The sequence below is a fragment of the Sturnus vulgaris genome, chromosome 1 (genome assembly GCF_052056855.1).
Source record: "Sturnus vulgaris isolate bStuVul1 chromosome 1, bStuVul1.hap1, whole genome shotgun sequence".
Lineage (NCBI taxonomy): Eukaryota > Metazoa > Chordata > Aves > Passeriformes > Sturnidae > Sturnus > Sturnus vulgaris.
This window is the reverse complement of record NC_142243.1, coordinates 83008235-83035905: the sequence shown is the minus strand read 5'-3', so window position 1 is coordinate 83035905 and position 27671 is coordinate 83008235. Positions and strand designations below refer to the sequence as shown.

The following is a 27671-nucleotide window of genomic DNA, read 5'->3' as shown; positions in this document are numbered from 1 at the left end:
AACATCATTTTCAGGTTTTTTTACATCAAAGTCATTGTAATATAACACTTTTGGGCAGTTAAGAAGATTAATGGATATTCTGGACTTAATTGCTTTCTGCTGTCTTTTCCTAAATGACTATTTTGTTTTTCTGTTTTGGCATTTTGTTCAACGTTTCACTTCAGCATGGCAAGAAGTGGATTTGGCCCTGCTATCCATTTAATTCCTGAGGTACCTGTCACTGCCTGCAGAAGAAAGTTGTCATCACATAAAACTTGATGTCAAGAGAAATATTGCTGTTACTTTCCAGGGCAACACATAAGAAACAATGGTCAGGTCAGCCTGTCTTTATGAGATCTTAGAAGGATGTGCAAAATATGGCATGCACATGCCCATACACCAGAATCCAAGGCAAATGTGCTGCAAAAATACCTAGCAAAATTGTTCCAGAGCAAGTAAAGGGGACTCACTGCTGTTCCGACTAGGACAGGCTTTGCATATAGGGCTCCAAAAATCCTTTTTCACTGTAATACAGTTATAGACTGTGCTTTCCCATGGAAGTTTAAATTGCATTGTTTCTGTCCTGACTGACTTGGGACGTCTTTGACACTTCTCAGCAGTGAGTGTGACTGGCAGAATCCAAAGTTTGCAAAAAAACTGGAGATAGCAAACACTTCTGAAAATCATACATAATGTTGTAGTCAATATAGCCGCCTGCGATGATAAAAAGAAAATCAAATACATTGTTTTAATAGTAGTAATTCAAAAAGAGACAAGGTAAATTTAATAAGAGAGACTGTAGGGCTACTGAGTAGAAAGATGTCTATGGCTGAAAAACTTCCATGGGCTACAAAGACCTGGAGACAATGTTCAGGAGAAGTATCTGTTATATTAAATGCCTCCCTGATTCTAGCTTTCCTTCCAGCAGGATCAAAATGTAATCTGTAGGAAATAGCATACTAAGTTAGATAGCTGGAATCTTGTTCCTATGACTATTGTAAGATTTTGGCACTAGTAGACAGGGAAAAAAAAATCCCTACTTTGCTTCTTCAGAAGCAGGTCAGAGCCATAATTTGAATTGCAACTGTGTGGCTGTGTGATTCTTTGCAGGTGTTGTGAAGTACATGCTACCTTCACTCCCAGTGTGAATCATGTTGTATTCTAGGAAAACAGATTTCTTCTATCATATCTACTATAGTGCAGTTTCCTTTCTTTTGGATTGCAGCTTCTGGTTTAGAAATAAAGAACCATTGACTCTATGAAGGAAACTCTAGATCATTGCAAGTCATGTTAGGGAAGCTTTTGGCATGCCTTTAATTTGTTTAAGCAGAGGATCAAAGTCATTACTGCTGTAGTCTTTGCAATATTGCCCTCTGTTTGATCCTTCTAGTTGTCATTGCATTAGAGCCCTTGTCAGGGTATATTTATGTGCAATGACTTTCTCAGTGCACTTTTTGAATTGGAGAGGAACTGGTCTCTGGAAACCAGTGTTGTACTGTGCTTTAACTTTTCCCTATGGCATTAGGGAAATCAGCAGTCTTTGAATTTCTGTGATTCTAATATTCCATGTAATCATTTAGCTTGGAAAAGGCCCTTACAATTGAGTCCAATTGTGAACCCAGCGCTGCCAAGTCCATCACTAAACCATGTCCCTAAACACCACATCTACATGTCTTTTAAATACCACCAGGGATGGTGACTCCACCACTTCTCTGAGCAGCCTGTTCCAATGCCTGAACACCCTTTCAGTGCAGAAATTTTTCCTAGTATCGAGCCCAAACCTCACCTGGCACAACTTGATGTCGTTTCCTCTTGTCTGTCACTTTTTTCTTGAGAGAAGAGGCCAACTACGATCTCCAGGCTGAACAGCTGCTGCTCTCCTAGCCTTTCCTCTTTGGAGAATACTTAAATACTGTAATGTTTTAGCTCTGGCATGTGTACATGAGTCTGCAGTAGCCAAATCTAGTCTACTCGAAGCTTTGTTTTACACTGGAAAAAAAAAGGCAAAAGAAAAGATATATAGTGTCAGCTAGTCTATTTGAAACACACTGAAAATTACTAGAAAGTAACTTCCTGCTTTCTCCTTATTTGAGTGGAGAATTTCAGACTTGGCAATAAGGAAAAAGGCTAATTTTGGGGCTGTATACAGTAAGAGAAAACTCCATCTAAAAATATAATTACAGGTAGAACTGTACCAAACCAAAGCAGTAACTATGGGTTTTGTTTTTTTCTTCATTTCAAGTTTAAAATTCTTGCAAGGTGTTAAATGTTTTAAAGTTCAAGTAGATTTAAATGATAAATATCTACACTTACATCAGGCATTTCACAATTTCTACAGAAGTGTGCAGTTGTAAATATGTTGCTACTAGGTGTACTGACAGTTAGTAGCTTACAGTGGGTAAAATATTTTGGTTATGCTCTTTGAGGCGGGCTTGTATTTGGGGTAAATAGAACTGGTATTGTTAGTGGGGAGGTATGGAGCCTGGGAAGCATTCACTTTCTGAAAACCCATGCCAGATATGACCATCTTGCAACTCTGCTGTTATTTGGTATCACTAACTTCCTTTCCCTCTTCCCTTCCCCCCAAAAAAGAGAAGTTCTTTTTTAAAGGAAATCCTGTTTATATGCTTTCAGGAAATAATTTTTCTGGTTAGTCTGTTTAGTTTTGTTTTCTTTCTATTAATCTGTTCAGGAATGCTGATAACACTTGGAATTTTATTTTCTGCCTCTGCAGTTGCATTTTTTGATGCATGAGGAGTTGCTGGTAGTGGCAATACCATTTAAATACCTTTCCTGTCAGTCGTGGTTTGATTATCAGCTGCTGCAGGTGTTTCTTGTTCTTTGGCCTCTTCCTGGGAAAGAGCATTTAACATCTACTCTTCCCTTTTATCTTCTGCCTTTCTTCTACCACAAGCCTCGTTGCCTTAGCTGTAGAAATATTTTGGGGCAGTAATTTTTATATAAAGACCACAGTCTATTACTCCAGCTCATGTCACAGCTTGAGAGCAATTGAAGTGATATTTTGGAAGTGTTGCTTCTTGGTTTTGCTTAATTTCTTAAAGGAATGTGAAAAGCAGTTAGTGAATCATTGGAAATACACTTTTTTCTTTCTCTTCACCCTGCCCAACTACTAACTTTAGCCATTTATTTTTTTTATTTTCTTCTGGCGGTTTTAATATCTTTTCACTCCAGTTCAATTTATAATCATCTCTCAAATCTAAGCATGTTAATTTAAACAACTTTCTGTGGAGAATGATTCTCTAGGGCTGGCTGACGGATTAAGTGGCAGTACCTTGGTTGTGAAGCAACCTACATTTGCACATTCTCCAGTCGTTTCCCATTAAAACTTAAATCCTTGTTCTGTTGTGGCACCTTTAAAAAGCAGAGTTCTCCCTTACATCTAAATGTTATGAAAACCAGGCATACGGTAACCCAGAACCCCAAGGAATGCTTGATTGAAATAACAGATCAGAAAAGTCTCTTGCTAACATTCCTGTGATTATAGGTTTACTCAAGTGACAGAAACTTGGTGTCAGCCAGCTTTTGGCATACAGCCTAATTTTGGTCAAAAAATAAATAGATCTTAAAAGCTTCAGTGATGCAGTATTTGTAGGGATAGGTAACTTTTTAAAATGTAAGTGTTCACTGCATTTCCTCTCTCTAGAATTATCCCACTTGCTGCTCATTGGGTGGTTGGTCTGGTTCCTGCTGCAGAGTAGAATGATTCTCTGTTAGTAATTACTGAGATTTGAATAGAATGAGTGAAGGGAAACCCAAATGACTCCAATCTTAGCTCCTCACAGGTAAACAAAAAGACAGCTTTGGTTTAGCCAGCTCTGTTCTGTAGTATCTTACATGGGTTAATTTTTAATATGTATTTGGATTTCTTTTGTTTGTAACTTGTATCTAGAGTTTGACATCCTGCATAAAGGTCTGAAGACAGTGATGCAGGAAATTCAGGAAAAGCTTTTAAAAGAGAAAATAAGAGAAGGAACATCCATAGGTTATGATTTACACGTAAAACCCCTCCAGTATCAGTGAGAAGTTAATTCTGAAGTGGTGTATTACATCATGCAGTGAATATGGTGAAGGAGAAAACGGATACCTTGCTTTCATTTTCGCATGACCAAATGACTTTAATACATGATGTGAACACATAAAACAGAAATCCAAACTCATTTAACATATTTTGAACATAACCGTTTTTCTCAATCTGTGTTAGAGGTATTTGAATGAGTAAACTGAACATTTAAGTTCCCCTAATGTTGTTGATCTCAGACATTTAATTTTCAATGGAGCTTAGCAAATAGGTAGTGAGAGGTCCTGTGGCATAGGACACTATTTGCAGCCTTAATACATGTGAAGATGCCCGTGCTAGAAGTTGCAGTGCAGTGAACTCCTATTCTGGTGTGTACAAAATGAACACCAGCTGCTTTAAGCTTAGTTTAAAGCTTCCTGGAATTGTTCCAGGTTCAGATATTGAAGGTCTTTCTATTTCAGAGTTGATACTCACGTTTGTTCTCTCTCTCTCCCTCCCCCTCCACCTCTTTCTCCTTTTGCAGGCAAGGGCAGCTCAAGCATCTCATCCGACGTGAGTTCAAGTACGGATCACACACCCACCAAAGCCCAGAAGAATGCAGCTACCAGTGAAGGTAGGCAGCTGGTACTCATTACCCAGGCCAGGCCCCCCAGCACAATCCTCGCAGGTTTCAGAAGAAGAAACTCTCCTCCTTATTCCGTCTGTGCAGAGTAGCATTGGTCTGCTAGAAATTCTTCCTTTAAACAGTTTTCACTTCTACCTGTGGTAGTTTCTGATTTGAATTTGTGACAAAGGATTTAAGATACTTCTGCAGAACTCAAATGTAGAGAGTTGGGAGTAATTTTGTATGCCACTTTTTCAGCAAAGGCTTTCATACTTAAGGTTTTATATGACCTTATTTTGCAGTTGTATTTGAGGGATATGATTGATGGGGGCTTTTTGACATACAATTTAAGTCAAATATCAGTCAAAATTCTTTTCATACTGTGAACACCATGAAAATGTGACTTGTTTGAGCCAGATGTTTCAGAAGTGTAGCTGTAGACATCCTGACCTGACAGATTTAATTAGGTCAGTACACCTCACCTATAATTACTGGAGTATGTCATCACCGGGGCTAGATTTTTAATGTCCAGGGGAAGGAGATGTCATATTTTTCAGCGTACTAACTGGCCTATGAACAGAGAAATGCTGATTTTTCCTTTCTGACTTATTACATGTAAGTGTGCTCTTTTAAATGGAAGCCTATTTGCCCTAGTTTTATAATTGTCTTTTAAGGCTGAGAGGAAATAACTATATATAGTTTAATGTTGTAAGCCAGAAAGATTTTTAAAAATTGTACATTTATACTCCTTAACCAGTATTTCTGTTTAACTCTGTCATAATGATTTGGTTATATTTGGTAGCAATCAAGTTATAATTCTGATTTCTTACACTTCTGTCACTTAAGTTGCAAGCTCTGATTGCTCTCAGACTAGTTTTATTTCTTATAGTTAAAGGAAATCATACTTTTGAATAGTTCTAATGTGGCAAGTCTGACTATGACTGTAGAATCTGTTCAGTAAAAGCAGTTCATGTAAGTAATAAATGACCACATAAATAACAAGAATTCTGTTGTTAGGCATGCATAATACCATACCAAGAATGAATATCTAGCACCTATGAATCATAAGAAATACTAGTTAGAATCTGTGATTTTTAGTCCATCCAATAAATTTAAGAACAAACAAATACGTGGTTAATAATTTAAAATTGAATAATAGATTTCATGTTTCTGTAAACCTTAGATTCAAGTTTGGAGGTACCTGAAAGAGGTGAATTACTAGGGCGCAAAAAAAATTTAGGAAATGTATTCTCTATATGACAGCCAGGAAAGAAAAAGAAAGAAACTGCAAAAGAATAGTGGAAAATCTGAAGTCAATACTTAATAATTGCTCTGAATTTCTTTTCCAGTCTGTAAAGCATTTTTTCCTTTGTATTCAAATAAGATAATGCAAAATAATCCTTTACTATTCTCTATCATTTATGTTCTTAATTTAGCCCGTTATTGAGCCACTGAATATAAATGTTGACCTTGAAATCTTCTCCACTAGTTTGCAGCAGATTAATTAATTAGTGAGGGAGGCTTAAATGCAGGCCAGCAGTTGCTGTAATAGAAATGTTTTTATGAGTTCACATGCAAAATCAGAGTTCAGAGCAGTGTAATTGTGTATTCTGTACTTGGAGGCAATTTCAGTTGTTAGCCTAATTTTTCTGTTCCCTGGAATAGCATGATTTGTCAAATACTAATTTTGACAATAGGTTCAAAAGTAGCTTCTTCCTCAGCTTGTGCTATTACTACTTTCTTACTATTTCTTTCTTCTCAAGAATGAATAATGTGGAGCAGTTTAATAGAAATCACCTTAATGTGGATTGCTGCATAATCTGGCCGATATTTTGAATGCCATAGCCAGGGAGCATAAGAATTCTGTTAAGGCAAGTGAGACTAGAGATATAGAAGTAGTTGGGGCAAAACAGGCACTATTCAAACTGGTGCTGTTACTGGAAGACACATTTATCAATTTCTGTGTCTGGATTTTTTACTAATGCTGCCTCTTTCCCCCATGAACAGTAGACTTGTGCTGAAGGAGGATTCAACTGATATGAAAGACTCATACCTTCCACAAGATGACTTGAGTTCTGTTCTTACAGAAGGCTGAATGTTTTATAACATTCAGTTTTAGAGTAATGTCTAGGGGCCAGGTAAGAACAGAAGTATGATTGTGTTAGTTGCTGTACAAGCAGTGGCACTTAGGTATTTTGGAGTGGTTGCATAACATTTTTTAAACTGTTAGTTAAATTTACCTAGTCCACTGTAGTATTTGCTTGCTATGGTACAATCCCTCCTCTGCCCAGCACCGAGGGTGGTACATGTATCTTTATTTTCACTGGAAGCTGTTTACTGCAGGGACAGAATGCTCCAATTCTGCCTGTATTGTGAATTCACAGCACTGTGTGTTTTTCTTTGAAGGAGCCATGTGTTGTGTGGAGAGCTGTGTGCAGCTAGGTTTGGTGTGGGAAGGACTAGGAAACATTGCAGGTGAACTCCTCTTCACCTTCATTGTCATAGGAAATGATCCTGATTGAGCAAGTGGCGGACAGCTTCTTTGCATCCTCTGAATTTCTGTTGCCAGCTGCATTCCTGAGTGCCCAGCTCTGTGAAGAGTATGATATTTGTTTGGGGCTGAAGGCTGGGTCAACGGAATGAATGCCTTGTAACAGCTAGAAAGGAAATTTGTGGGACTGATCCATCCTAGCTCTGGTACTCTACAGCAGAGAAGCAGTCATGTAAAGTACTACTTAGGCAGCTACATATTCCCAAGAACTGCAAAAAGATGTCAAGCAGGACTCGCTTGGAAGAGCAGACCACCTCAGGAAGTATCTGACAGTGTTATCTTGCCATCAGTTTAAGCAATCAAACCACATTCTTCATCCTGATGACTTCAACCACATTATCTGTCCAGTTTCAGAGTTCTGATGTTTCTCTATAGAATGGGTACCACAAATAGGTAACAAGATGCTTGAAATGGCTTTTGTTTTTCCAGTCAGAGATATCCTGTTACGGCAACATCATTTAACTCTCTTGATGGGTGTGAGTGGTGCAGTTATGGCTAAAATAATGGTACTCTCCCTCATATTGTGGATTTAGAGCATCTATAGAGCAGTGAAATATTTTATGTTTCAAAAAGACAAAATGTTGGCCGTGCTGTTGAGTGTGTCAAGGACAGTGTGTGTTGGCTTAGTTAGCTGAACAAGCTTCACTTGGTGATGCATCAGAGAGGTAACCACTACTGGTTTTGCTGCATAGAGGAAAGCGGACAGTACCTGGCAGACTGTGCAGCTTCCTAAATTCAGGCTTTGACACATCAGTGATGAACTTGAGAGGGATGCAGAGGCACTGAAACTGGAGTCCAGTGGCTCTCACGTTGTGTACTTCAGTGAAGGGAAGGTGGCAAAACCCAGATGTCTGGTCCTCTGTGTAAATCACAGGCTAGAGATGCCTGTTTGTTTGCTACAGCTTGACTCAGAGGGAAATGTGGTAGCCTGTGGGTGTGCAAGCACACTGATGCCTCCACACTGTCCCCTCTTCTGAGGATACAGTTTTGTTTAGCTTACTGCATACACTGCCTTTTACTTCTTTTCCAGTCTCAGACATTGTCTGCAATTCTTTACCCTATCAATCAACTATAGCTAGAAACGTGAGAACACATGAGTTTTTACTACCCCCCATTGCTCTCTGGCAAGTGAAAGACTAAATGGATTTTTTGTGGGCCATTTAAATGCAATTTTCTAGACACAGTCTCAGCTGGAATATTATTGTCTGAAACTTGATTTAGAAGATTAGACTGAATGACTGTTTTTGTATGGGCTTACCTTGATCAGGGAGCTTTGTTCTAACACTTACCTGCAAAGCGTGGAATGTTATGTCCAAGCTGGACACTGTATTAACTTGACTGACTGTTTTTGAAATAAAAAATCAATACTGTTTGCACTTCAGGTATAGCACCATTAAGATGTAATGTAGAGGCAGCTTTAAATTGAGAGCTCATGTATGAGCTCAATGTAGAAGTTCTAATTTATTTCTCAGTTTCTGTAAAATCAAATTGAAGGATTAGGTCTGAAGTAAAACACTATTTTAGTAGAAGGGCTCAATGCTGAAGTACCTCTGAATATATTCCATTAAATCTTAGTATTTTGAGTTTGCAAAAGCACAATGAAGCCAGCTGCTGTATTTTGAAGAAGTTAAAATTTTATCTGCTTTTAGTTGACTTCCAGGGACCTTCAAAGAACTAAGTATTTTACTTTTTTTCTGACAATTCTAGAGTACACTGTTTAGTGTGGAGATCAAATGAATTTGTTTTGGCAGTAGCTGTATGCATCTTGACACAGGAGGTATTTCTTCTGCAGTTTAGGTCTGTACTAGAAGAGCTCTCCCTTTCATAGCTGTATCCTCCTTCCTGTTTTATTTGGGTTTTGCAGTGGTTCTGCTGGACTTGACAGTGCTGGGTTTACCGTTGCACTTGATGATCTCAAGGGTCTTTTCCAACCTAAATGAGTCTATGACCCTCAGAGCAGCAGGGTCTATAGCCTGGTGGGTACAATTACATTCTTTAGAAGCCCCAATAAATCATCTTGTGTGAAAATGTAGCACTTTGCAAACATGTAATGCTTTAATTGCTCATGCAAAACAAGTTCTGCTGTACCCTGTGCAAGATGATGGCTTGGTTGATCAGAATGTGTTTGGTGCCCTTGGCCATCCTTTTTTTGCAGGACCTGGCCACTGAAGCTTCTATATAGAAAACTTCCTTTTTCCAGAAAAAAATTGACCTCAGTATCAGAAAACATTTATCACTATTCTACATAGGAATGTATGAAATAACATTTCTTGAACACAACTTTGAGTTGTGTGCTTATCATTTCACCTTAAAAGTGAAGGAAAAAGCACTTCTAAAGGGTACTTTCAGGTAGGCTGTAATTAGTTTAATTTCTTTTGGCTTCATAATCACATTGTTTCAAAACGTGATATCTTTTGGATCTCTGAGTAATTATTAATTTATTCAATGAATTTAAGAGGAGAAGTTCTTGCATTGTGGACTATGATGGACAATATAAAACAATTTGGGAAGCTGGAGCAGATTTGTTGCTACAGAATGCTTTTTGTATTTTAAATGGTTCCTGATAGAGAATCAGCTCAAACTGAGATTTAGGTGAATGCAATCTTGACCTTTTTTAGAGGGAGATGATAACCAGTTTGCAAATCGACATCCTTTCTGTGTGTTAAGGTTGACATAAATAGGTAGGTAGCTATGTTTGGTATATCAGAGTTCCATTGAAGCTTTGGAATTGTTTGTGTAGCCTTTTTGGGGCACTGAGCTAGGTGTTGTGGCAAAAGACTATTGCTGAAAAGAGATGCAGTTTTTTTACCCAGATTTTTTTGATGATCCCTTTGGGAGAAAGAGCTCTTTAGATCTCTTTTTTCATCTGATACCTGTTAACAAATCTTTTCACGTCTCAGTTCTTCACCATTTTTCTTTTCATTTTCTCTTTAACATTAGAAGTTTATTAACTTATACTTCACCTATACTTACTATACTTGAGTATCAGAAATGAAAACCTGTAGGTGTTCTTTCTGGATGGATGCAAATATATGCATAATTCCTATTCTTTTGATGGCAGTTCTCTTCCTTTTCACCTCTCTGTCCTCATGTCTTTGCAGCATCTTTCTGGGTATTTGGGCTCTTGGTTCTTCTGTTGAAGTTCTGTCAAAGCAGACTTTCTGTACACACAGTATGTCAGAAGTTGATATCAATGCCTGAATTTGCCCCTGCTTGCTTGGAACTGGGCAGAGATTCAGTTGGCTTTGAGTGAGCTGTGGCTGTTTTGAGTTGGTACTGAAACTGGAGACTAGGTAAGTTTCCTGGGGTTTTGTGTTACTTTTCTAGCAGGGGAGTTTTCTAGAATAGTGAAATGTTGCATTGCAGCATGTGCCAAAACAGAATCATTTCAAGCCAAAAAGATTGAGGAGGAGTAAGAGGGGGCTGAGAGGCGTGACAGCTAATAAATCCAAAACTATAAACAGTTTGGCCAAATAAACAGAGCTCACTATGTAAATTCCTTTAACCAACATATCTGAATGCATACACAAATATAATCACCTCAAGCAGTATGTGAAGGTACAAAGTAGTATAGAGTTTGCTCTTGAGCACTATTTTTTTGTGCTTAACCACATCTTGATATGCTTTTGCTATCTAATAGGCAGTATTCCTGCAGAACTGTTCTGCTAATGACAACAATACCATTACAATCAGCATTTAAATTAGAGTTCAAGTACAAGGCAAAAGTAGCTGAGACATTGGCAAGGTAAAACCTGAAAAATGAAACCTTACGTTATTCTGGCTAATTTGTACTGAAATGCTGTAGCCAAATGTTTAAAACTTGCCCAAACAATACCAAGAACAAATTGGAAAGGTACATGACACTGCAGTCTTATTTGATCTGCTGCCTGAAATGTGAGACCCACCAGAGCAAATGCACTTACAGTACAGCTAAAGAGAAATTATCTCAATTTAAAAACCTGGCATTAGGTTTTCCAAGTAAGGTCTGATGCTTGGTAGGAGTGATTACAGTTTATTCAATTACCTGTAAATCTGATTTTAAGGAATCCAAGATCCCAAATGTAGTTCTTTAGGTAAAATACTGTACCAAACTGCTTAAATACGGTTATCACAGGAAGGTTCTGACACTTAACTGTTCTTCATGTTATTGTCTATGATAGCTGTCTGAAGTAGATTCCTTCCCTGGAAAGGGAAGTAATCTCCAAGGATATAAAGAATGCCCAGCATTTGTTAGTCAAAACCCCATCCTTCTTGAATGCTAGACTGTCTCCTAAGACTTCTTGAAGAATATATACAACCTGATAATGCATATTTAAATATGTCAGGTTTATCCATTTTTAAGAATTTATGAACTGAGACGAGCAAGTTCCTTCAGATTAGTTCTAGTTCTTGATTGAAATAATAAAATTGGTACAGCAAATTTTTTTACTATAACTTCACAATCCCTGTTAAGATGCTCTGGTTTAAATTTATTGCACAAAATATCCTGCCTTATGTTCCTATATCTTATCTTTTAATGTCAGCTTGTTGAATGACTCTATAATTTTTAAGACTGATACCACCAATGGTGCCAAAACTAGCAGCATGCTTGAGACATATCTGCTTAGAGTTGCTGAGCCATTCTATATTTCTCTTCTGGCTATTGTACCATCAGTCCTGCTACTGTGTTTTTCTCAAGGTTGGCATCTCCTCGTTTCTGCCAGCATTTCTAGATTTCCCTTGAGAAGTATGTACTGGGAATGAAAATGGCAGTTCAAGCGTTGATAATGATAATTCCTATGCTTCTGTTAATTCTGACTGCTGGATCATCATTGGTTTAAGCAGTTACATGAGACTAGGCTGGAAGGAGAAGGAGAAGTTGTGAACTTGAATATAATCTGATTTGCTATTTAGGTGTTCCTCAAGCCTTAATCAGCCACACCTGAACACAGAACTTGTGGTGTGTGGTCACTAACTGACCATTGGGATACTTCTTTCCTATTTAGGAATAGTTATCATCTTGAGCCATGGCGATGGATTTGGGAGTTTGTAACTCTTGAACCTCAAAGTACAATTGTGGTATTGACAGTTCAAATAAAAGGGTGGGTTTTTTGGTTGTTTTTTTTTGGTTTTTTTGTTTGTTTGTTTTTGTTTTTGTTTGGTTTTTTGTTTGGTTTTTTGTTTGGTTTTTAATTAGAGAAAAACAAGCGCCCATAGCAACCTGTCATCTATACTGGGCTAGGAGGTTTCAAAAAACCTTCCTTACTCTGTCCTGTTGGGTGTACATAGGTCTGCCAGAAGGCAGGCAGGATCTCTTTGGACATGCATTATAAATGCTTGTTTGCAAGATCCTGTAGCCAATTTAGATCAGCTAGTGCTACTTTGAGTTACTCTGTTACTCTCCCACAAAGTGAAGCATGGAGACATTTCACAGGCATGTCACCCACTTGTGGTGTGTTTGTGCTGCCCTGGGCATGTGAATGTGTGGGTGGGAAGAAGTTTGATGGCTTTACTGGATGCCTGTAATCCAGCATGCTGCTTGCAGTGACTCAGATACATTATAAATCTCCACCGTAAATTTTTATCACAGTTTCCGTAACTACATTTTGGGGTTTACCAGTGCCTAATCTAATCTATAGTGCTTTTAATTTTATTTAACATCTTGTATAATTTTCCCACTTCCATCTTGTATATCAAAGAGAGTGAAATTTTACAGCACTATGAGGTATTCATTGTTTGTGGGAAGTTTTTTACCTTGTTCATTGTAGGTAAATAATGCTGTGTGGGAATCTCTGAAAGATAAACAGTAAAAAATCTCGAGGATGTGGGCAGTAGGAATAAATTCTTTTTTCCAGCTGTGATGCTTGCTTAGTATGAATATTTATATATCCATATAGGCATATGTGAATATTGATTCTTTCTTTATTAGACACACTCACATTTCCTACCTCCACCCCATAAGATAAACATTCTTAAGCCTTGTCAGGTAGAGTTTGAACTTCCATTTGAGCAATACAAACTTAGTGTGGCACCCAGAAGTTGAGAAACTGTTCAGAGCAGTCATCTACCTTGGTCAAAGAAGGACTTCTATGGTAGTTTTCCTTATAGAGCAGGCACATATGTCGTCTAAAATTATAATTGGACTGAATTTTATGAGCTTGATCTTGGAAAACTATGGACCCTTCTTTATTGTAGGTTGAAACAAACCATTAGCTTGAGCTCTGCTTTCTGAAAATGCTCTTACTCTTGCTTTTCTTTCACTTTAAAAACAAGACTTTAGTAAATTCTTGTAATCTGAGGTAAAACTACATCTTACACTCACAGATAAAATCAGATTATTTTCCCTTTCTTGTTTCTGTAGACTTAATTTTCTTAAATTTCTTTCAATGCCCTTGTGCCTCAGATTCAGTTGTATTATAGATTTTCTGTCCAGCCTTTGGTTTGTCTTTTGAAAGCTTTTGCCACATAAAGCATGTGAAACTGATCAAGAAGCTGATGTTCCTGGTTTTAATGGGAGATTACTCTGGACCTGGCTAAAATTCACAATATTCTGAATATGCTTTGTCATGTTCCAGTAAAAAAAGCTGACATCAGTGGGTGTCAGTTGGTATCATTAATTTGGCAGACTACTTAACAAATTTGTTTTTGGAAAAAGCCATCAAGGAATATTTCTTTCTTCTGAAATGGAATTAGATGAATGGTAAATTTACTTCTATCCATCAGTGTTTTGTAAAGATCACTTCTGCCGCTATCGAATTAATCCCGTCGCATTTAGTGAAACGTGAATGTTTGCTGGACTGTGCTGAGAATGTCACCCCCAATGAAAGTGTATCCCATTCAAAATACCAGCACTGCCATTCAGTCACTGGGTTCAGATTTTACCAATCATATTAAATAGCTATGTGGAATGAAGGAGAAGTGATATCTTCTCACCTTGATATGTTAATGCTTTCGCATATTTTTAATTCTGTTTAGAATGTGTGCTTGTATATGGCAAAAAAAAAAAAAAAGAAAAAAACCAAAACCACACAGAAAATATCCACACCTACTGTGGGTTTTTTTTGTTGCTGTGATGATACTAGTTGTTTTAAATATATTGTTTGTAAGAAGACTGTAGAGATTCTGAATCAGCTGTGGGATTTGGTTGTGAGAAACTGTCATGATTATTGATAATGTCCATTTTCAGTTAGACAGCTGGCAAATGCTGTGAAGTGGAAAAATCAAGGTCAGAAGTATGTAATTTAACTCATGTCTTGATTTCTATTATTGGTTGTTCCAGTTTTGAGATGAACAGAGCCCTAAAGCAAAAGAACGACAGGGGTAGCCTCTTGAATTTGATATTAAGGTAATGTCCAATCTATTGGAGTCACTTATTATCCTTCATTTGTGCTTTAACTCATATCTTAATTGCTTCAATACTGCTTAGATTTCAAACCTGCAAATTTCACAGAAATCAGAACATGAAATATTAGATCAACTCCTTATATATCCTTGTCTGAGAGATCTTTTTATCATGTTGCCTTGGAAATAAGGTAAGTGTAGAAGGACGATATGCCATGAACTTTAAATGTTGAACGTTTCCTGATTCTAAATTGAAGCAACTGTGTTTAAATATGTGATATCCTGTACTGTTTTTGAAGGAAGAATAATAAAACCATAAACAAATTTAATTCTTTGCCTAATAGGAGGAAAAAAGGAATGTAGTTGGAACTGCAAGCAGTAAAACTAGGTAAAATAAACTGAAAAACAGTATCTGCAAGTTATTAAAAAAAAAAAAGGTTAAAAGAAGGAGTGACCAAATCTTTGTATTCTACTGTCTATTTCTCAATATGATATATTATGCTTATAAAGTTAGCAGGCTCAGATACTGCAGAAAGGACAAAGTGTTTCATTTGGGCCCCTTTGTGGAAATTATGACTTTTTACTTGAATGGTTAGTCAGTGCATGCTAGAAAAACAAGCATTTTGTAGTAGATGGTTTAGTTAACAGCAAATGTAATCACAGTGGATCTTTTGGAATCTGATGTTGCTTGCATAGCCAGACAGACTTCCTTAATTCAGAAGATAGATCATGAACTATGGAAAACGTAATGATATTTATCTTGGGATTGTGATTGTGGTTCTAAAAAATAGTTGACATACCAGCCTGAAAATGTTGCTTATCTTTTTGGATTGAATTATACTTTTACACTAAATTCAAGAGTAAGTGTCTCTAATTTAAAGTCCTAAGAGAGACCATATTTCTTCCAAGTTTTGAAGGAGTTCCGTTGATGTCTGAGCTTCATTGAACCTATGGATATGTCCCATCGAGAAGTTGCCCATCAAAAACAGCTCGAGCTGTTCTTAAAAAGACTCACACTGGAATAGTAAGATAAACTGGAGGTGGTGATCCATCATTACACAATGCCTCTATGAAAAAGAAATAGTTGAAACCTAAGTTAAAATCTGAGGCATGTTTGTCAGCTCCTTTTAACCTGAGGACAACATCATCTTTGGTATGAAATGCATGGCTGTCGATGGTACTGGTCTCCATTCATGTCTTGACACATTTCTCTGCAGCAAGAAAAATATGTGTATTTTAGGTGCTAGGATTTATGTGTTGGAAGGTTATTTATTTCTGTTTGTGCGCATTTACTAGTGTCCAGGAAACTAAATTCAAGATTTGGATGAGCTTCAACTCTTCCCATCTGTGTGTGCATTGGAATTTTCAAGAAGTTTGGCATGGGAGGATGCTGAACTGCAAACACATCATCAGTCCCCACCTCATTAACACTGTATTGCAGTAGTTTGTGGTGTGGGCATGTTTACTCAAAAGCTAGAAAGGTTTTGTTGCCTTGGTTGCTTCTTGAAAATTAAACAAGTTATATCAATTTTCTTCTGATTCTGAGTATTTTTTAATACTAGTGTGGTTCAAATATCAACGGAAAAAATTTGCTTCTCCTTGGACTGTGATCTTTTCAATTCTGACCCAGTTTTGTGGGCAAGCTTTGTGGTCTGGTAATGGTGTGTTCAACTCAGAATTAGATCTTCTACAGGGCTTGGAAGTGTTTAGGCTCCTGGGCTGTTTTGACACGCTGGCTTAAAGTCCTCATTTTAATATCATGTCTGTGTTAATTTGTTCCAAATCAAGGACACTCCTGCCCCCAGTTTGTCAAGGCATCCTGTGCAGAGTTCTGGAGGTGTGACATGATGCCTTTGAGTGCCAGATGCACTTAATTTGATTCTGCTTAATGTGGCTGTACAAGTTAGCTGGAGCTTTTGAAGCTTCAGGTATCCTGGTCAGAGCCATTGCCATTTAACATCTGGAAGTAGTTGAAAAATCATCATTTTCTCTTTTTCCTCGAGGAAAGAATGGTAGGCTGATAGAACAAGGCCAAAAAACCCAGGTGTTTAACTATGTTGCACCATCTTGTAAATGATGTTGTCTTACACATCCAGAATGATAAGTCTTCAGATAGCTTGTATTCAGACCACGAATCACTTGATGGAAAAGGCTTAAAAGTAAAAAATAAAAGCTTATATATAGGTGTTGAAATACATGGTCTTATTCTTGGTATCTGAACATTGCATGCTGAATCTTGAGCCTGCATTAAATACTGTGTAGGAAACTGATACTGATTTTAAACAAGGTTTATCTCTTCCCATTTTTTTTAAATGAACTTTAGACTGTGGAGTTGAACCTGATGACTCCTATTCATCTGTGTCTAATTTTTTAGTTTTTATGGAACAGTCATACTTAGCTCTGGCATTGAGCTTGTGACTGAGTCTGAACGGACTATGTTTTAATTTTGTTTTGCAATTTCTGCACAAGTTATCTTTGTTCCATATCACAGAAGCACCGAACTGAATTTTGGGGAGGGAAGGGACTGCTCAAACTAAAGGTGCTGAATTTAGATTGGGAAAAGGGAACAGTGATGTTAAAAGATAGCAAAGGTAGTAAAGCCAAAGCTGAAAATCAAGCTTCTATGGTGTATAATGTTAAAAAGGTAGGTTTAGGTTTTGTCACACTGCTAAGCAGTGATAACAAGACATTAAGGAAAATGTAGGCCATTGCATTTGAGCACTTGTCTCTTCACAGAAAGCTTCTGGTGGAAGCCACAACATAATCTTGGCAGACTAATAGAGAGGTCTGTAAAAGGAACCCTATCAATTCTAGGTGCATGGAAATCTAAATACTGCAAGACTTGTACACAATTGAAAAAGTAATGGGTTGTGATGTTGGATAATTTTGAGTTTGTACACAGTGAAGAACTTTTGTATGCTAGAAGATCCTTGAAACAAGGTCTGTGTCGGGATGGGTGGATTATTTTGCTCTAGACAATAATGCCTTCTTCACTCATAAACTGGAGCTTATGACTGCAGGGAGGTACTGGAGAACTCAGCTGAGCAAATGCCTTTCAGCTATATAGAAACAGCATGAATAAGCTAAAAAGAAAGTCCCTGTATTTAGTCGGAATGCAGTAGAAGCTGTTTTTTATTGTGCATAGAATGTGTTATAGGTTGGGAGGTATTATCATAGAAGCATGATTTTATGATTACATGGAACAGAATATTATGTATCTAGAATAGCATCTTGTACATGCTTTTAACTTTTATGATGGATAGCTGTTGGAATGAAAGTTGAGACTGAACTTCTTAATGTTTAACTGACACTTAAATTGGAAATGGTACAGTTCATAGTTCATTATAGAAAATACTTACTGTTTTTGGCAATCTAGCATTATGCTCAAACATGCAAAGTGGACCAGCAAAATTCTTAGTTTTCTGTGTGCTATCCTGTGGCAATAATAACTCTTTGCACAGCCCTGTTTTTTACCACTGCTCTGGAAAGCTTTGGAAGGTACCAGTAACCAACACACTAGAAACCTGTTGGGTGATGGAAAGGACTTTAAAGATCTGAATGCCTGCCACCTCCTCTGTCATGATCAAAGCTTGTTTTGCTGAGCACTGTGTTCCTTCAGTCACATGGATGATATCAGACTCCATCCATCTTAAATTTACCTCCTAAAAATGTCTTGTCTTTTCTTATTCCTACACCAGTCTTCCACTTTCTGAATGTGAGATGAAACTGTCCTCACTGCCAGCTTATTTTTCTGAATATGCTTGCTAGGCTGAAATGATATACATCATAGTTACGGGCTTCTTGCTGCCAAACTTTGGTCGTATATATATTGCTCAAGCTGCAAACTTCCAAAGCAAACACAGAGAGGAAATCAAAATTAAATTAATCCTCTCCAAGGATATATAAAGTATGGCTGCACTGAGGTTTATATGTTGAGGGTGAGAGGGACTGTTGGTCGTGTGGGAGGCAGAAGCCACTTGATATTCACAGCCCTGTTCTGTTGCATCACTTGTCTGGGCCAGAGTTGCTTAATGTGAAGACCTTAATTTTTTTCATGATAGCTAGACAAATGACTTTGCTAATCCATGGTTGACTGTAGAACCATAGGGCATTCATGGCAGTTTGATTCAGAGGACTAAAGGCAAACGAGTCACTAATTTCTCTGGAGCCCTCATAGTTGTGCATGTGCTTCATTTAATGTAGTCAAAACTTCTTTGCTGAGACCAAGCAGAACTCTGGGGTCTTCAGTTTAGGACAGTGTCAGAGTTGGGTTTGGAGACCTTCTATCTGTTGACCTCGGCTGAGAGGACTGGTTTAGGGCAATGCTCAGTTCTCTTGTACTGCTGGATTTCAGCTGAACAGCAGGAAAAATCATCAGTAATCCTGAAGGATTTGATGCCATCTCTCTCAGATGATATGAGGATTGGAGATATAAAGTAGAGGCTGATGGCTTTCTCGAAAAAATCCCCACCTGCTGGCTATACCTAGGCCATTTTCAAATGGAAAACATGGATAAAAGGAGTACTGCCTCCAGGAGATGAAAATGAAATGGAATTTCTTGGCTGAACTTTGTGCAATTTCAAAGTAGATTTGAATGCTATTTCATAAAAAAAAGTGGTATTTTTTTTCCTTTTCCAGGTTTTGAGTTTTCCTTTTGGTTTGTTTGTTTTTTGTTTGTCTATTTGTTTTTCTTTTCTTTTTTTTTTTTTTTTTTGCCTGGAGCTGTAGGCTTTGTATTTTGATCGTCTCACCTGAAATAATATCTCATATTGTACACGTATTCAGAAAAAAATTCCTCAGTGAGCAATGGCAGTCATAAATTAATTTGTTCCTATAAATTAATAATCTACTGAATTAAATTTAAATTAATTTACTACATTAATTAACGTAGTAGATTAATTAATTAATCTACTTCCACAAGCAGAAAAATAGGCTTGATGGCTGGAGTAACAATCGTAACTTTTCTTCACTAAATATTGTGCATGGTAAGAAGGAATTAAAAACCTTGTCTGTTTTTTTTCTAATAAGGAGTGCCATCAGTGATCATCTTGATCAACCTTCTGCTTTGCTCTGAAGCCTAATAAATTATTAGGAGCAGTTTAAATTTATCCAAGAAAAAAGTTTATGTTTGTTTAAATTGTTTTGAGAAGTAAAGCTTAACTTAGCTTAATCTTGCCTTGTTCTGGGTGAAAAACTTCAACTATACCAGAAGTAGACAAGTTCAGGTGTGAAACTGTGCTCTATTTATTCTGCTAACATGGGGAAAAGCATCTGCTTGCAGTCTTGCAATAGTGTGTGTTACTGAGACTTTGCTACTACTCCCTGTTGTCCAAGAGGAAACTTGTGGTGATAGTAAAGCTTTTTACAGAAGACCTCCTGTAGTGGGAAGTTACTGGTGTGTTGTTTTGTTGCAAATTATCTGTCCCATCTTTAAGCCTAATCTTTGTACAAATCCTATGTTTAGTTTTTACTGATAGGCAAACAGTTTTCCATGGCTTCCCTGCTAAATATGTCGATTTATGTTACTGGAGAAACTTGTCAGTCATTAATCAAGCACGTAGTGTGGACCTAGAAGGGAAAGGGTAAGAATTATTGTCTGTACTTCTCGATGATTGTACAAGGACTGACTCCTTGCCAAAGTGGTTAACAGAGCTGAAGTAATGTACTGTGAATGTCAACTTGTTGATCTGCAGATCTTGAAACTTTTCCATGAAATACAGACTCCAGTCATGAACTTAAGCTTGCTGACAATAGGTTTTGTTTTGTTTTATTTTTTAATATTGATAGTAAAAGTTCTGAACCCTCAGGTAGAAACTTCTGATGTAATGACATTTGCACTGAAAAAAAGGCACTGTTCTGGGGAGAATCAAGGAACCTGTAAGTCTCAGAAACCACTCCTGTCATTTATCATTTCAGTCCATTTCCTCACCCACAAATGATGCAGGATGGCTGCCTGCCATGGAGGCAAACTGTAACAAGATGTATAATGGTGGGTTTATTTTTTGTTTGTTTAAATGGTGTATGTTAAGTTGTGTTATTAATGACTCATTTATCTATACTTTGGTTGTTCTATATGTAAAAAACTTATTTATAATTTGAATAAACAAATATCCATCAGCTTGATATTCTGAATCAAGTTAAGGCTCTGACTTAAATTGTATTAGTCTTCAAAAGCTTGGACCACAGACTGACTTAGAGATGTGTTCTATTTGATATCTATGTAACACACAGAAAATGCAGCAGGAAGGATGGCATGTGTCTTGCACTAGTACTTAAAAATGCTCAACCAAGTTACATTGTGAATTTCATGATCGTAATAAAATTTCTTCCTTAAAAGCTTGTAAATTACACCATTGAAATTATTTCAAGATATATTTATTAGTGGAGACAATTTAAAAGATATTCGATGTCATTCCAGTGGCAGTGTTTTCTCATTGCTTTTTTATTCTTACTTTTGCCATTTGATAGGTGTGTCTGCCAAACTAAAACAGATTTTAGAAGCCAAATCCAGGCCCTAGTAAAAAGGATTTGTGTGATTTTAGGTAGTTATTTTTCATAATCCATTAACGTAATTAAAGCTGATCATAACTTGGTTATGGTTTACTAAAATGTCTGAGAATAAAATGGAAGCTGAATTTTGTCCAAGTTAAATTCCAAAATAGAGTAAGGATGTTACTTTAATTCTTCAAGTTCAATGTATAATAGTGCCTAGCCAAATTTTTTTCATTTTTCTTAAAGTTGCTATAGAAGTTCAGCAATTGGGAAACTTTTCTTATATAAACAGATGCCCAAATGTACGTATTCAGTAACTCTTTCCTGGTAGTATCTAATGGGAGCATTGGTATTGTAAAAATGTAGCTTCCCGTGAAAGACAGTAAAGTGAAGTGTAGCTTTTACTTGAAACACAGAATAATTTTATATTTCCATTAACAGATGTATGCTGGATATACGATGTGTGTAATGATAGCCATTCTATCAGTATAGAAAAATATAACGTGTATAACTGGAAGCTCATTAGTCTTAGACAAAGCACTAGCAACTGTCTGATTGAGACTATGGAAATAAGTATATATATCCCTATTCTAGCTTATTCTGAAAGATATACTGAGATATTATGGTGACTTTTTTCATAAGAGTAGGTTTTCATATTTGGCTAACATTGCCTAATGCCAAATAGCATAGCTTGAAAAGTAGTTTTTTGTGTCTTCAGATTTCATGTGATTCCCCCCCCCCCCTTGTCTACCTTACATTTTTTTGTCCTGCATACATAAAACTATAGTGAGAAAATTGTTAGCAGTATTGAATTCTGTTGCTTTTCCCTTTTGTCCCTGTCTTATTTTAGAAGCCAACTTAATGCTCCATCTAGGTAGACTTGATAAATGGAATTGTTCCAAGTTTTGTGTGTGAATACAAGGCAAGGATAGACTAGAGAGTTGAAAACCTGCCAAAACAAACTTGAGTGAAATAGCTTCGTTTGTCTGGTGCTGCACTTTCTAACACCATGGGGCTTCTTAAAGGTATTTCCGTTCTCAGATGTATGTGGTCTGTCGGGTATCATGAGAGGCAAGTGCCTTTGTGATCCACGAAGTCCATGTCCTGCAGCACTGAGGTGGCATTTCAGTCATCTTGGTAAGCAAGAAAGGACACAGCTCGACCCAGCCATGCTGGCTGACACCATAAATCTTGTGGTATTTAAAGTAAAAGCTGCTATTTTGTACAGAGGTGGCAAAAGGTACTACAGTGTCTTAACTCCATTTAAATAAAGTTGCCTTTTTATTTCAGAGTTCTTTCACATTGGCATTTCAAATGCCTTCCTTCAGTTTGCAAAGCACTAAAGTACAATATACAAGCTCCTTGCTAGATCGAATTTCAAGTACTTTGTATTTTGAGCTGTATTTATCTTTAGGAAGCATCTTGGTAGCTGTTCTGAGGGTTTGTGAATGTATTTCATTACAAATGTAATGATTGGAGTAATTTCAAGGCAATACAAGGTTGAACCTGTGCTCAGAAAACCTGACCTGTAAAGGAAATCACTGAAATATCTTTATTTCCTTAATCTGGTATAAGGTTGGGAAAGGAAGAGGACATAAGTGTGTCTTGAAATACAGAACAAAATTACTGCAAGGACAAAGGATTAAGATCTTGTCCATGCTAGGTGTGGATGAGAGAATTAGATTTTAATAATATATCAAATTTTGCTATGAGCATTGAACAACCCCTGCTAGGTTCTGGAGCTTCTGCTGAGTCATGAAGGAAAGAAAGATGGGCCTAGATATTTGTAGGACTGATGCTTAAGTCTTGCATGCATTTGTAACTAACAGCTAACACTGCTGTGAAACAGAAGAACTAAAAATGAAAAATTACTATGACATTCTGCAGACTCTATTCCTTGTCTGCTCTATGTTGGACTTGTCCACAAACAAGTATTTTTCCTAGTGCCTGTTTTAATTGTCATTTAGGAATTGAGTGTATTCATGCTGTGGACAGACTGCCTGCTAATGCAAAAGATAAAATCTGTCCAGTTTTACTAAAAAATACTGGATTTTCCCATTTGGAAAATAGTAGCCTAAAGAAAGCCAGGATTTGAATTGCCCTACAGGCTGGAAAAGCATCTCTGATGATGCAGATGCCAAGGTAGCTTTTTTGGAAATGTCCAAGAGGTTTTGTAAAGTGTCTAGGAAGCCTTATTTTAATCTACCTGTTTTCTTGTAGGGTCAACTTTTATAGGCATTAAAACAATAAGAAAATCTAGCAAAAGGGCACATGGGGAAACATGTAGCATGGTCTTTGTAGGAGCATGTGAGGTAAAACAGAGCCTAGATGTTCTCCTGTATGTGAAAGGAGGTGAAGTGTATGAAGCATATTGTTCAGGGATTTTGTTGAAAGTGTGATCCATAGTAAATGAATAAACTATTTTGCTGTAGCAAATATCTATATATCAAAGGGAACATTATTTGCTATAGATATGAAGATCAGGAGGTACTGTGTTAGAATCTCCACCTCAGTTAATAAAATGTGCTTAGTTGATGCTGTATCAGAGTTTGTAGGCTCTGACTAAAATAGTCTATGTCTCGGGATATTAACCTTGCTGTGAAGTTTGAGAGAATTCGAATTAACTTCTAAATTCTAGATGTTGAATGACATTTTCAAAACATCTCAGTGAGCTACTAAGACTGTAGGCTCAGGGTATTTTCCAAATATGGTTTCTCCCTTTTGGGTTCACATTGATGCTATAGGCAAGTAACAGTGTGTTTGCCAGGAAGAATAAAAACAAACAAATGGCAACAACAAAAGCGGAAAATTTTATCTCCTGAAAGTGAAATCAGTCAATAATGCAGATTATGCATAGTAAATATTAAAGATCCCTGAAGGTAAACTGAACAGGCTTATTTTGAAGAAAAAAGAGATAATGAAAACCATAAGGAGTTGTCCTTCCATTTTGCATTCTAGAGAAATATTTAACAATTTTAGGCTGATAACTGCCTGAAAAAGTATAGCTGTTATCTAGTTTTGAAATTGCTAGGGCTGCTAGAAGCCAAGAAGGGGCTAGATATGAAAAAGTAATGAGATGAAATTAAGCCTCATTATCTTATGGAAAAAGCTAAGTATTTTTTAAATAATTCAGGTATAAAATTACTTTGTGCTGTTCATCCTACTCTCTCCTCCCCCCTTTAAATATATGGCAAGCTTGTAATAGTATAAAATATAATTTTGGAGCTTTTAAGAGGAACAGATGAGTTTTTTACAGTCTGTAGCAGCGCTCTTAAATGTGTGTGTTGAAACTGCTCAACCATAAAGATAACCTGTACAATACCTGTACAAAAGGATAACAGAAATTTAATTACATCACTTCTTGATGTGTCTGTAGCATGTGCTGTTGATTTTTTATTTTTTTTTTAGCCTTTTTAATTTCTGTGAAGATTGGAAATATTATTTTGTAGTCATACTATAATTTTTTTCAGGAGTTCTATTGTTTGTTTCTCTAGCTGTGGAATACAGAGTCCCTGGTTTGAATTAGGCTAGTTTTTGTCAGAATCCTGTACCCTTGCAGTGCCTGATCCAAAGTATGTTGAGTTGTAAACCCTGGAACATTCAGCTCATCTGTGTTTCATGAGAGTTGTGTCTTTAAAACCTTTGGTGTCACCATGAACACAGCCTAGGATCATTTGCAGGAATACTAGAGCTGATCAAGAAACTGTTTCCTAGTTTTCCAGTGCCATCCCTCTACTGCTTGCACAGATGCTGTGGTTTGGACTGAGAAAGTGGAGAAAATAAGTAAGGATGAGCAACCTGTGAAAAAGGAAGAAAAAAACCAACAGAAAAATCCCACCCTTTCCACATTCAGATTCGAAACCTCCAAAGCCTATAAAGCTAGAAGAAGACACTGGATAAGAAAGTGTTTGTCTCTTACAGCCACCTATAAAGAATGAAAAGGAAGCCTGACAGGTACTTGAAGGGGGAAGATAAAATCTGAGTGGTGAAAGACCTTCCTTGGTCAGGAAGAGTGAGACAGGGTAGGAGATGTCCCAGGTATGTGGCTAGTTTGTAAACGCCTATGAAACCCAGTGGTAACCCCTCATTCCAGTCTGCTCCCTCCACTGCTGCATTTTTAATTCTCTGCTTGCTTGAATAGCAGACGTGTGTATAGTGGGTCAGAAGGTGGTCAATAATTGTTGAAACAAACAGGTTTCAATGCAAGACCACAGTCTAAATTTTTATTTTTAAATAAACTTAAAAGTGGTATATGATCTAAGTTGAAACAGTAGTAATGGTTTTGAACCCAAGCATTATATAATTAGGAAAGTCTGTAAAACTTCAGCTTGCCTTTGTAATGTTCATGAATTCTAAAAAATCTTTTTGGACCTTTTTTGCCTCAATTGATATTAAGACCAGACAAATGCTTGTTCAAAGACCTACTGTTTATTTTCTATGGTCACTCTAATTGTGGTACCAGTATTTCAGGTGTAGTGCTCACAGCATATTTTGGATAGAGTGGCATTTGCCCGTCTTTCTGACGTCTCAAGACAGCTTTGGGGCAGGTTGCATGTCAAATCTCCTCAGCTGTCTAGGGGTTGTTGAAGTGATGACCTAAGAGCTGTGTAATTAGGACACCAGACAATGTCATATGTTTAACCTTAAGTTTCACCTTAAATAAGGTGTGAAAACACATTGTGTGTTTGCAGAAAGATGGCCCACAGTTTTAGGGACTTTGGTAGGGGATGTCTAGACTCCTGGTATAAGAATACTGAGCATCACAACAGCAAACTCCTATTGAGGATTTTCCTATGATTAAACAATTCTGTTAATAACCTCATCTCATCACACAGCTCTCTTTGGACAGTGGGCCTCATGCATGTTATTTTTATTTCTCCTTCTTGAATGAGGAGTTAAAAGACAGTATTTTCATCTTGTAAATGGCTGCTGATTAGTATAGTACAGCCTGGGAGAAAGACTGATAACACTCTCATGTTTATTTTCCAAATCTGACAGACTTGAATTAGGGTTGAACCGTACTTATTCTTAAATGTAAAAACAAGAGTGTGGTTCCAGTATTGCTCAGTTCAGTTGCAGAGGCAACTGACCAGAAGAGTTAAACCCAAACTTCTGGTATCTGGATTCAGCTTCCAGCTTTGTTTCAGACTAATTCATGCTGCTGAATTTCTGCAGCTCTTTTCAGTTTTCATGTGGCTGTAGGCTTAAGATTTTTGAACTAACTCTTACCATGCTTAAAATAAAAAGTATATAAAATTATATATATATATATTCAAAGTTTCTTTAATGCCACATTTAAAAATGTTTTGACTACCTGAATCCCTGTGTCTCTTTTAAATCATATGACTTCCTATGGCCATTAGATGATAGTGTGTGTGAATGCATTTTTTTGCTGCTGAGAACAGGAAACAAAGTGTATCTGTGAGCTTTGCAGCCATCTTCCTTCCAGTTAGCAATGATTTCCGTAAACCTAGGCTCCCATTTACTGTGACCTCCCTAGGTAAGAGAAGGGGAATGGGGTTTGTAGTTTGCCTTACTACTGAACTCAGGCCAAATAGTGACTAATGAACATACCAGATGTTTCTACTTCTGAAGGCTTTTTTTGGAAAGAGCTATATTAACCAATTTATCCTTCCTCCCAGGAGATAATAGGACAGCAGCACAGCTGAGATCTGACAATTCATTACATGAGAAGAAAATATTAATGTTGACCCTTGCTATGTTGACAGTGGGATTTGAATCTAACCTTCTGCTCTTTTTGCTTAGAAAAATGCATGCAAATAGTTGTCTTCAAATCTTTCAGCTACTGTGTTATGATGTCAACCACATTTTTAGCAATTTGGAATACAATGAGCTAGATTTTTTGTTCAAATACAGGTGATCTCCATTGGCTTAATAGTGTTACTCCAGATATTTATTAATCTTACCATGAAATTGTAATCTGACCTTTGTTTTTGAAGAATAAATAACCTATATTTGATTTGGGATAGGGGAACTATGGAGCTGAAAGTTTATAGCAAGTTCCTGCTCTGCCTTTGTTGATGAGCTGTCAAAGGCATTCATCTGTAGTTAATTATGTTAAGTATGAGAGAGGAAGGCTCTGTTGAAGTTTTTTATCAGAAAGTACTTGCAGGCAACCTGATTTCTGGAGTTCTTGTGATTCAGTGGATATTCTACCTTTTCTCCCTGGCAGGAAGGTAAAGGTGTAGCAGCTGTGAGGACCTCTGTGTGGGACAGCCAAGCAATAGGAAGGAGATGGTTGTAGTGACTTCAGTTTTAGTAGCAGACTTAAGTTCTGCAAGAAAATGATGAGACAGGGAATACAAGCATGGAGATACCTTCACAGGCTTTGTTCTTTGCAGCTCTTCCCCAGGGACTCCCTCTCTGGGTTGAAAGGACGCCTTGCTTCTTGGTACCTTGTCCTGCTGGGCTCAGGGGAAGGGGAGGCTATTTCTGCAGGCAGAGCAAGGTTTGGTGTGGCTCCTCTCCCTCCCTGTCTCTCGTTATGTGCTTCCATTTCCCCAATGTCCAGCACCCGGCTCTTACTCCAAATGCTTCCGTTACCTCATCCTGCCCTTGAGTTCAGGATGCAAAGATATTTTGAGCACCTCATGCAGGTGGTCTGTGTGTCAAAAACTTAAGACCTTGAAAATTGATTTCCTTTGATTACCCTCTGTTCCATTGTT

General features: G+C 37.3%; 1 protein-coding gene across 1 annotated transcript in view; it reads left to right on the top strand.

Moving 5' to 3' along the window:
• The window catches only part of FBXL7 (F-box and leucine rich repeat protein 7), a 171248-nt gene that overhangs the window by 34450 nt on the left and 109127 nt on the right, over positions 1-27671 (top strand). Inside the window, exon 2 of the mRNA XM_014872353.2 lies at positions 4542-4631. Within this exon, the coding sequence (XP_014727839.2) occupies positions 4542-4631 (90 nt within the window). The remainder of the gene's footprint in view (positions 1-4541; positions 4632-27671) is intronic.